This window comes from Colias eurytheme, chromosome 12, assembly GCF_061535395.1.
Source record: "Colias eurytheme isolate Ceu_HAF_F1 chromosome 12, ilColEury1 Martin Lab GWU primary, whole genome shotgun sequence".
In the NCBI taxonomy this organism is placed as follows: Eukaryota; Metazoa; Arthropoda; class Insecta; order Lepidoptera; family Pieridae; genus Colias; species Colias eurytheme.
Window position 1 is genome coordinate 730,494 of NC_142991.1, and position 12,334 is coordinate 742,827.

At 34.9% G+C, this 12,334-nt stretch overlaps 1 protein-coding gene and 1 long non-coding RNA gene across 2 annotated transcripts in view; one reads left to right on the top strand and one right to left on the bottom strand.

Annotated features, from left to right (window-relative positions):
* Nucleotides 1–12,334, bottom strand: part of LOC149903740 (uncharacterized) — a 336,421-nt gene that overhangs the window by 71,055 nt on the left and 253,032 nt on the right. The window lies entirely within an intron of this gene.
* On the top strand, nt 154–8,399 carry LOC149903753 (uncharacterized). The gene is made up of 9 exons (XM_090107765.1): nt 154–214; nt 363–451; nt 536–1,766; nt 2,235–2,380; nt 3,280–3,438; nt 5,037–5,193; nt 6,120–6,313; nt 6,710–6,784; nt 7,208–8,399. The coding sequence occupies exons 1-9, from the start codon at nt 208–210 to the stop codon at nt 7,595–7,597; spliced, it is 2,448 nt and encodes an 815-aa protein (XP_089963891.1). The 5' UTR covers nt 154–207; the 3' UTR covers nt 7,598–8,399.

Consider the following 12,334-nt stretch of genomic DNA (forward strand, 5'->3'; position numbering starts at 1 on the left):
TAATATGAATTACTACATTGTTTTTAATTAAAAATACATGTTTTATCTAAATACTTATTAATGAAAATATTAACGAGAATGAAAATACCAACAATCGTCTGTTGTTTATGGGTTTTGGTTGCTGGTTACTATTTTTGAAAGACAGTTATTTATTTGAAATTTCTCATTGTGTTTGTTAATTTGTGTTTTTTATTTTTCAGGTTTCCAATGATGGGTAAGTAAATTTATTACAGTTTCTCTCTATAATAAACCACAATAATCATGAATTAAGAGAAACATATAGCGTATATCATGCTTAATTATAGAAGTTCAGACATTTATAAATTTTATGGTAAATTTTCAACTTTTAACAAACCTTTCAGAGAAAAGCTTCGACTTTGGTGCATTACTGCAGAATCATGAGAAGCAACATAAGTGTAAACCTGTACAATTTTCCAGCGTTGCAAATGGGGTATGTTTAAACTATTTCAGTTAAAATGAGAGACAGAGAACTGATATTTAACTAAGTCTATTTGATTTTTTTTATTAATTTCAGGTTAAAAGACGGCTTGATTCAAATATAAAACGGAGAAGAAGTAGTCGTCTAACTGTTTTTGATAAAATTCGAAATATACAACAATTAGAAAAAATAGACAGCCCCTTGCCAAAGTCAGACAAACAACAAAAAATAGAGCACAGAAGAATGCAATTAGAGAAATGGAAGGAAGACAAAGAAAAGAAAAAGAAGGAGGCAGCTTCACAAAAGAAAAAGCCCTTTATAGTTGGAGTTGCTCGTGCACCACCTAGGTTTGTACCGCCTCCCCCACCCCCTAAAGTGATGCCAAGTACATCAGGAAGGGTGACCAGATCACAGTCGAGAAACAAGGCCAGTCAGCAAGGCTCTTCAACAAAAAATACTTTACCAAACCAAAGTAAAACATCATTTGCACCACCTGACGCAACATTCCGTCCTCCTCAATTAAAACATTTGGAAACAGTGCCAACTCTAACTTTCCCAAAAAGAAAAGGTAAAGCAGCCAGTATGGTAAAGTTTGAACCACATGCGCCTAATAGAGATGTGAAATCAAGCACTAAACCCAATTTAAAAGCAAAATTCAATAGCAACACGAAGAAAACCACACAATATAGCACTTCTACCTCTGGAAGTAGTATGGAAAGCGAGGAAAAGGGGCCAGTTAAGAAACCCATCAGAAAATCTAAAGAGCCCATTGTTAGTAATAAAACACAGAAATCTAATAAACCGAACAAAAAACCACCACACAACAGCACAAATTCTACAGAAACTGATTCATCTCCTGTAGAAGTTAAAGTTAAGACACCTAGGAAGTCAAAGGAAGCAAATAAAACACCAGACAAGAAAAATTTGAAGAAATCTGTTATAAGCATAAATAGTTCCAGTTCGGAAACAAGTATGGAGTCACCAGCAGCAAATAAGAGAACTCCAAGATCATCACTGGGTAAAAAGGGACCAACTAAAATGATACAGAGTTCAAATTCAGACAGCAGTATGGGATCTCCTGTAGACATCAAAATGAAAACACCCCGAAAGTCGAATCAAGCTTCTCCGGTAAAGCGAACACCTCTCAAACCAATACCAAAGAGTGAATCAAGTTCTGAAGAAAGGTTAAGGTCTCCTAAATCTCCTGTAGAGGTCATGATGACCCCAGAGCAGATTGCAGCAGAGGCAAAGAGAATTAGTCCCTGTGTCACCCTGTCGAGAGGAAAGGATAATGCTCGCAGGGAAATGAAACAGAAGATTGCTGAAGGTATTATTTTATTTTATACTAGCGGTCCGCCCCGGCTTCGCCCGTGGTACATATTTCGCAATAAAAGGTAGCCTATGTCCTTTCTCGGGTATCAAAATATCTCCATACCAAATTTCATGCAAATTGGTTCAGTAGTTTAGGCGTGATTGAGTAACAGGCAGACATGCAGAGTTATTAGTTTCACACATACTAATGATTAAATAACATGATGTTGATTATGTAGATGAATTGTTAGAAATTAAATTATTTTTTCATCAGAAAATAGTTGCTATTTAATATGGGAGTTTTTGTATTTGAAATGGGCCTTGGCTTGCCTTTGCATTGTTTATAGAATTTAGATAGACATACAGAAATTGTTTACATACACATGCAGATAAAAAATATTTAACCCAGGAATGATTTAATCAGTACATTTTATTTATATATTATATCCTAGTCTTCATAATTTATATTATTTTATTATTTCAGGTCTCCTAGATGAAGATCTCAATGATATGGAAAGCATAGACCACTTCAAAAAGCAGTTGAATTCTGAGATCAAAAGGCTATCAGAATTGTGTGATACCTGGGATAAGATTTCAGAACAAAATAATAATTTGCCAGAATTTGTTCAGGTTTGTTCTTTCTATTATTTTTATTTTTTAGTTATAAGAATTTTAACTGACTGCAAATTATTTAGAATATGTATAAGAATTCTTTATAGTACAATTTTACAGCTTTTTTTAAATGAGTTAAAATATATACAGAATCTAACAGATGAAAGTGATGTGTTGCATAGATGCATTTTATTTATATTTCTCACAAACCTGTGTGGTTAAGCTTGCTCATACTTCAAGGAATATTATAAAAAAAGTTTCATCAAAATCAGTCCACCCGTTCACGCGTGGTGCCGTGACCAATATAGAGATTACATATTGTGCTCATAAAAATGTAATCTATTTAATAAATAATAATAAATAAATATTTCAGGACAATTTTCATACATAGCATGATCTGATACTAAGCTTTCGCTTGTGTTATGGGAATGGGAACTAGATGGCTGATAAACATACATATATAATTTTAAATTAATACTTATATAGATAATTAATACCCAGACAGAGCAAACATCTATGTTCATCACACAAATATTTGCGCCGGGTGGGAATCGAACCCACAACCTCTAGCTTGGAAGGCAGGGCCACAACCAACCAAGCCAACCGGCCAGTCAATTAATTATTTATTATTTACTAGATTTCCGCCCGCGGCTTCGCCCGCGTTTTCAAAGAAGATCCCGTTCCCGTAGGATTTCCGGGATAAAACCTATCCTATGTCCTTTCTCGGGTATCAAAATATCTCTATATGTACCAAATTTCATGCAAATTGGTTCAGTAGTTTAGGCGTGATTGAGTAACAGACAGAATACAGAATACAGAACTTTCGCATTTATAATATTATAAGTATATAAGTATATTATAAGTATGTAAGTATATAAGTATGGATTATTATATAAATTATAAATGTATCTTTCTAGGAAGCGATTCTAGGAGCGGTGGGTCAAGCCCGCTTGCTTATGACGCAGAAACTCCAGCAGTTTGCCGGTCTGGTCGCAAGGTGCGAGACACCAGACCCTTCGCAGCCGCTGGTCACAGCGGTTGATTTGCACGGCTTCTGGGATATGGTGTTCATGCAGGTTATTTTTTATTTTTTTTTATTAGTTACTAGATTTCCGCCCGCGGCTTCGCCCGCTTTTTCAAAGGAAACCCGCATCGTTCCCGTTCCCATGGGATTTCCGGGATAAAAACTAATCTTATTTGTTAATCCAAGTTAAGTGATCCTGAGTTAGCGTGAGTAATCCTGAATTAGCGTGAGTGAGCATGAGTTAGCCTGAGTGAGCGTGAGTGGTCCTGAGTTAGCGTGAGTGAGTGTGAGTGATCCTGAGTTAGCATGAGTTAGCGTGAGTGAGCGTGAGTGATCCTGAGTTGGTCTGAGTGAGCGTGAGTGATCGTGAGTTAGCCTGAGTGAGCGTAAGTGAGCGTGAGTGAGCGTGAGTTAGCCTGAGTGAGCATGAGTTAGCGTGAGTGAGCCTGAGTTAGCCTGAGTGAGCCTGAGTTAGCGTGAGTGAGCGTGAGTTGGCCTGAGTGAGCGTGAGGCAGCCTGAGTGAGCGTGAGTGACCCTGAGTTAGCGTGAGTGAACGTGAGTGAGCATGTGTTAGCGTGAGTAAGCGTGAGTTAGCGTGAGTTAGCGTGAGTGAGCGTGAGTTAGCGTGAGTGAGCCTGAGTTAGCGTGAGTGAGCGTGAGTTAGTCTGAGTGAGCGTGAGTTAGCGTGAGTGAGCGTGAGGCAGCTTGAGTGAGCGTGAGTGGTCCTGAGTAAGCGTGAGTGAGCGTGAGTGAGCGTGAGTGATCCTGAGTTAGCGTGAGTTAGCCTGAGTGAAACCTCAAAAATAACTACTTCTCCACTATTTAATGGATGTTATACACATAAACCTTCCTCTTGAATCACTCTATCTATTAAAAAAAAACCGCATCAAAATCCGTTGCGTAGTTTCAAAGATTTAAGCGTACAAAGAGACATAGGCACATAGGGACAGAGAAAGCGACTTTGTTTTATTCTATGTAGTGATAGTGAAGAACCGAAGAACGCTCTTTCCTGGGGGCTGTGGGCCGATTTATTAAGATTTTAAATACAGTAATTTACAAAGGAATTAATAAGGTGGTGTAGATGAAGATTTATTTATCTAGCTACAAATTGATTCATATTTTCTATAGTATATTAATCATGAAATATATTGCTCATGTTTATAAAAAAAATATTTTGCCAGAATCAACGTTTACAAAAATACGATTATGATGCGCGTCTTTTCGCAATGGTACGGTGAGAAATCGCATATCTCACCTTTCGGTCGTTTTTTTTCTATTCATAAAGTTTTTAGTAGTAGTTTTAAGTATATTAAGACCTTTAACTGTAACTACATTTGTTGCCTGAAATAAAGAAAAAAAAAATTAATTAAAAATTTTCAAATGTCTATAAACATTCTATATTAAACTGAAAAAGTGGTTGTCTGTAAAGTCGGTTTACTGACGATAGTTGAACGTGACAACATCCGATTGTGCTTCTTTGTCGCTCGTTCCGCGCTCTCGCTTGCACTTCAAGCCTTTAACGCCTCAGAGCGAGGTAACGCCGCATGAGTCATGTTTTTTCGTGCGTGCAGCCGGCTCTATCGAATTATAAGACGTTGTCACGTCAAAATTTACAACAGTTACAACATTTACTGTAATGTAACTTTCAGGTGGTAAACGTAGACATGCGTTTCAAGAAGCTAGACCAGATGAAGGCTCACAGTTGGACCGTGGAGGAGCAGCCCGTGGAACAGAGGAGGAAGGTGGTCACCAAGCCGAAGACGAACAAACCGGCTGCTACAAGCAGGATCAGGGATATGATTGCTGGTAAGATGTTTACACATCACTACATGGTATAAAACAAAGTCGCTTTCTCTGTCCCTATGTCCCCGTAAATACTTAATGTGGGTAACATAAAGAAATCATTTCACATATTATTTTTTATAATAGTAGGGGAGCCCAAGAGGGGATTTTGGGATTTACTCGAGCGCGCCAGATTACTATAAGGGACGGTACCTTAGCTATTCATTAGTACCTCTAGTCAATATGAGCAGTTATGGTTGGTGGGTGCGCTCAGGGGTCCCGCTGGAAAATTTGAATAATCCATAATTCCCTAAGGTTGAGCTCGAATCGTCAGATTAGCGAAATGGGGACTTCTTATATTGTAATTAACCCCCCCATATATTAATCTGATGCGCTCGAATAATATTACTTTAATTTTTTACCCTTTTTTAATAGCGATTAAATCGCCACTTAAATCGTCAGATTAACGTATACTTTATTTCAGTGACGTCCTGGAGTATGCAAAATAACAATATCTAACGCGCTTGAGTATTTCCAAGCCAATTTTTTCTTTTTTAAATTAAAAAAAAATCAAAAAACCCTTCCCCACCGCTAAAAGTGAAAACATTATAGGACCTTTTTGTCTCGCTATGGTCTAATCTACCAATTCTAATAGGTTTCCGTGACGCTCGAGTAAATCCACATTTAGCATCATGGGCTCCCCTACTATAAGTAATCAGACAGCATTCTTCTGTTTTCACGAAAACTGACTAACGTGTGAATGTAGTCGTTTTTTCTGATATTTTTAAATTTAGTTGTAATTCGATTTGTTTTCTCCTTCAATGCTTAAAACATTGCAATAAAAAAATATTTTGGCTATGTAGAATATAAAGGAACTAAGTTATAAATAAAACAAATCACTACACTATATTATAATAAACAACTTTCGCACGAACCACATCAATTTTCAGCCGCTCGCAAAGCGAAGAAAGAACATGAGCCGAAAGCAGAGGAAACTCAACAAACAGACGACAGCAAGACGTTCGAAGCTGGCTTCTTCAGCGTGCGGTCGCCGGTTCGATGCCCGCCGATGTGCACGCCAAATAAACCTACTTTATTAAAAGCGGTGTTATCGAGTGAGGCCAAGAAAGCGTCCGCTTCTAAGGTATTTAAATATTTTTTTAGAGAAATCTAGATTTTAAGCGCAGATACAAGTAAATTACCACATATCGTAAACAAATCTCATTGTGTCACTCTAGCAGTCAATATTTTTTGTGAATTTAGGGCCGATTTTTCAATCCATGGTTAAAACTTATCCGCCCTTAATATTAAAGTATTACACGATAATATTAAAATGTCACCCGTAAACTAACAAAGACGGGCAAAGAATACGACGAGACGAATAAGTCTTAACCCGGGATTGAAAAATCAGCCCTTAATTGTAAAAAATATTGAAAGTAAAGTTAAGGTTGCTTTTCAACCAATACTATGCGAAGATCTGTAGCGAGGAATGTTTGTTTGTCTGTCTGTTTCTTACTAATAATAATGAACAATTTCCCAGAATTCCGCATCGTTCGCAATGCTGCGCGCCTCTATGTTCGGCAAGAGTGTGGAACAAGAACCTACTGCTGTTGATGTGAGTAATATATTACTAGTAACTTTGTAAGAATTGATTATTGTAATGTTGATAGCAATTTGATTTTTTGTTATTTTTTTATATAATCTCTCCTGTGTTAGTAATTTTATGAGATAAATAACTAATTTTTTACGCTTCCCACCGCCCCTTAAAAGAAGATAGTTTCATTTCATTACTTGAAGCAAGTCTACATTGAACAATCAAATCATACATAAAAATTCAACATTTGAGTAAATATGTAGTTGTTTAGGATTTACAATTTTTTACATCAACATTAACATAAACATTTGAAATCTCGATCATTATTTACTTATAGCTGTACGAGTGAGATTCTTTTCAGTATTCTATCAGATAATGTATTCCCTGTTTACTTTGTTCTACATAGAAAAGTTAATAGTTATTAAATAACATTTTTTTTTCCAGGAGAACCCACTACTATTCTCACCAGTAAATCTACATGCGACACCCGGCCGGAGCATACTAAAATCCGGCACTGCACAATCGAAAAAGTCTATAAAATTTATCTTTGACAGTTCCGATACGGAAATTCTAGATAATTCCATAGACAAGGATATGAGTGGAATACACAAGTTGGAAGATACAGAATTGTCTATGGATCACGAAAAGGAAAATAGAAAGAAATTGGTCAGGCAAGATGCGGTAGAACGGAGTCCCATCATGACCAGGAATAGACGGAAGAGTCAAACGCCGAATAAAGGAGATATAAAGAAGATTCTAGAAGAGAGTGACTTGAATACGCCGACTCGTCCGCGGAGGGCTACAAGGAAGAAGTCGCTGGTTGAAATTGCATAGTGTATAACGCGAATCATGTAAAAAGAACACTGGATGAAAGTGATGGGGTGTGTTTTGGCATGTATCGTGGCAGTTTAGCACGAAAGTTATTTGCTGCTTATTTTATTTTTGAAGCAGGCTCTCGAGCCATGGCTTCGCAACTACATATTTGTTATTAAGCCACCTCATAACACCAAATAGACCAATAAATCGCCAATGCGCATCTTAACCGTCAGCGTTCTTTTTACATGACGTGACCTATACTAGTTATGTGGTAGTTCTGTGAAAATAGTGACAACAAAGTGGTTCAAATTTTATTGTGTTGTAGCATTTTTTGAGCTAAGGTTGCAGGAAATGATAGTCTTTTTAAATAAGATTGAACAAGTTTGTATGGATGCATACTTGAGGTTTGTGTACCAGTGCTTAAAAGTTTTCTTCAATAGGGTAGTATCAGTTTTAAATTTTTATGTACATTACAGAATATGTCATGTTATGATTTTTATAAATTAAGTAACTGACTGACTGACTGAAGGTTTGGTAATAAGAAGTTTATCATTTTGACCCGTTTAGAAATCTCTGAAATTGCCATATTACTAAGTTACCAGTGAATAAAATAATAATTAAGTTTGATAAACAGATTTGTTTCAATGTAACAAAGCTTAAAAACAGGAATTTACGGTAAATATATTGACGCGTAGGTTGAAATCGGCGGGACCATTATATTAGTTGTGTATTTTTAACTGACATTTCCAAAAAAACTATGTTCGTAATTTGTAGCGATTTTGTGCAGAGTACTTTCTGTATATTTTTTGTTAAAATTTTACCCTTGACCTTAATAATTATTAATTGGCTATGACATTGTTTATGATATTGATTATATTTGACATATTGAATGAATATTATTAATGGATCTATTAATATTGTTTTAAAATAGTTATAACAGTCGCAGTGGGAATGTGTATTAAGTATTTAATTTTTGTTTATTTCTTGAATGTCTAGTTCAGAATCATGTATCTTTTATTATGTTAATTTTATTCTAATAAGTTTGGGGTAAATTTTAGACATGCAAAATATATTTAAATTTATATTATAATATTGTAAACTTATGCTTTGATATAAAAAAAAATCTTTTCTATCTGTACCTATATTTCCTACTGTTTTTTTGTAAGAGCTAGCGCGTACGAGCAACTTTGTCTCCGCAACTATTTTGTCTCGGCAACTATTTTGTCTCTCCACCCATGGGCTAGTATGAAAGTGCGCGCACGTAGCGACGCAACTCCCCATACAATTGATGGGAGAGACAAAATAGTTTCGGAGACAAAGTTGCTCGTGCGCGCTAGCTCTTAATTTGTAAAAACCGATTCCTTTCTTAAAAAAAACAATTATTTGTTTATTATAACTCTTAAAAAAATTGGAGCATTAGATTTATAATATTATAGTTTAAATAAAATCACACTGAAACTGTTCAGGGTTTTATATAATATAGACTAATTAATTCCAAAAAGTATATAATGTAACTATCCTAATGACTTTGTGAATAAATTAGAGCCCCAGCAATCAACATTATTAAGATTATGAAAATTGAAATTATAATATTTCCCCATACTTATGGGATGAAACATTTATAAAAAAATATCAACAAAGTGTTTTTGTTCTGTAGATAGTTTCGTATTATAATTAGGACATTGATATATTTAAAGTTTAGTTTAGAAGTAATTGTGGAATGTTGCTGTGTGATGGTTTGTGCCTTGTTTATTGTAATGTTTAATTTTATATAAATAAAGATTTAAGACTTAAGTTTTGTTTTATTTGAAGTAGGTACTAACAGTAGCGGTCCGCTCCGGCTTAAAGCACTCGGTGATCACTAGACATCGGATTATATGCACTAACAAAATGCCAAAATATGCATGCAAATATGCACTAAAAAAGGCCGAAATATGCACTAAAAACGACTGATATGCCTAAAATATGCACAATACAAAATCAAAAAAACTTTATTATTTTATATATTTAAATCAAAGATTGTACAAATACAGTGAAATTTTCATGAAATTTAGTATAGTTTTTGTGCCAATATACAATTAGGCATTTTTACCTAATTTTCGAGCGCAAATTTGTGACGTTTGTCACCCGCGAGCCCAGTGTTGCCACCTTAGACCTTTCCGGGCTAAATCTAGCCCTTTTTTGGAATTCAACCCATGTTTTAAGTTTTAAGGTAATCTAGCCCTATTTTGAATAGCTCAAAATTTACTTAAAATGGAGCCCATTTTGTAATTTTTCGCTATTTTACCATGCCAAAATAGGGTTTGTTTACTCGCTGTGCGTTCTGATTGGCTAATAAAGGTTAGTCGACCAATCAAAACTCCCGTTACTTAACGAAATATGCACTATTGGGGAAAAAGGCTAAAATATGCACTAACGCCGTAATTAGCGAGTTTTATGCATTTGCATATGCAAATATGCAAATGCATATAATCCGATGTCTAGTGATCACATATTAAGGTGAACGAATAACGATTTTTTTTAATGGGGCCAGGAGTTTCTGAAGTTTGCGCGTTCTAATAAACTAACAAATTCTTCATCTTTATATCATTAAGCTTTTAATAGTTATAAACTTGCGCTTCTAGTAATTATTGCTATTTTAAGGTGTATTCGATATATTTGTGGATATATTCTTTTTACATTTCTATTTAAAAATTAGAAGCGCAAAAACCAAATCGTTTACGAATTAACACAAATATAATAATCCATACTAATATTATAAATGCGAAAGTAACTCTGTCTGTCTGTCTGTTACTCAATCACGCCTTAACTACTGAACCAATTTGCATGAAATTTGGTATAGAGATATTTTGATACCCGAGAAAGGACATAGGCTACTTTTTACCCCGGGAAATAGGATAGGTTTTATCCCGGAAATCCCACGGGAACGGGAACTATGCGGGTTTTTCTTTGACTGCGCGGGCGAAGCCGCGGGCGGGAAGCTAGTATAATAATATTTATAGAAACTTTTCTATAAAAATCAAATAGAAATAGAAAGTAAAGATAATATATTCAATTATTTATGACCATAGACTATTTGCATCACCCACTGAAAATGTCAGTCGAAATTTTGATGTTATCTGTGCAATAAATTTATACGGGAATAGCGGTTCGCGCCAATTTGTATGATAGTAGATAAGACGTCCTGGCGCGAACCATTGCCCTATTTAGCACACTGCCAAATTGCTCGGTATTGGACAACGGAGGAACAAGGAGATATAAAGTTTTAAATATGCGTTATTAACATTTTAAAATAATGCCTAAAGACAATATAATCCCAAACTGAGTTGATTCTTCTCGAATTTTTTCTTTTTTTATGTACCTACTACCTACTCAGTTTGTTGTTGTTTGAGGAACAAAGGTTTTCCTCTAATTTCTTCTTATTCTTTCGAGGGATGGTGACATGTTAATAATTTCAAACATTACAATAGGATTATGTTTTATGTGTGCAGAAATAAATATTATAAAAGTGCATTAAAAATCGAATTCATGCACTTTAAGTGTTTGTTAAGAATATGAACATTCCAAGGGTGATAAATGCAATTGGGATAAATAATATGTTATCAATTAAGACATATACGCAAGAAGAATATTTCTCTCATCCGTGTACATTGGTCAAATGCCAGAGTAAGGATTAAGAGTGGTTTTACAGATATGTCAACCATTTGCATTAGGTTCCAAACCACAGAATCCATACCAAGAGGCTTACTTCGAATTACTTATTTTTCCTGTAAATATAACGTATTTAAAATTAGTTATTACAACGAGATGCAAAATAAAATATTATTTCTGTGTTAAAAATAATGTCTATATAACGCGTAAAATAATATAATATGGATAAGAAAACAAAACTACGTAATGAGTGAATAATTTTGAGCGAATTTATATTAAAGAAGAGTCTTCACAAGAACAATTATTAAGGTTGTTCCGGAGATTGCTATAATAACAATAATTGCTTTGAGGAATTACTGAAGATAACAAGAGGTCAGATTACGTAAACCTATGCAAATTTAAGTTGAAACGGAGCCGAGAACGTATTCAGTGGAATGGGGTAATTTGAACCGCTATTTGGCAACCCTAAATGACTAGCGCGCGAAAAGGATTCCTACAAATATGGCTGAAATGTTACAGAGAGGATATGTGAAAATATATGATTTAGGCAAAAAGCTTTAATAAATGTTGTTGTTATAGCTTCAAAATATTGTATATAATCTAAGTATTAAATAGAAAATAAGTTATAATATTACAACCGATTTCCAAAAACATGGAGTAGGTAGGTTCCAGTAGGTTCTATGTTCATCTGTTAAACATTAACAGACGAAAATATCTCCTCTATCAACTCGGAGCAATTATCAAGCCAGCAAGTTAATTGCTCCGAGTCTATCAAGCTATTTCCAAAATCAAATTCAGTTCTGGAATAAAATATTCCCCGCAGATACAATATGCAACAGTGATATTTTTCACATTATAATCTGCCCCCGAGCTATAGTAGGTAGTTTAATGCCTGCGTCAGAGCATTTACGATATTTGTAATACATTTAATGAAGTGAAACTTCTTTAGGCGCGTTATGAGTAAAATTTAAATGTCGCGTGATGGCTATTGTATCACACATGTGAATTTTTTATTTTAATTGCACGTTTGAATTCAAAAATTTTGTGGTATTTCACGATTACAGGAATTTAATCTTTTTTTATTTGGAAAAGGTGGTTTTTTTA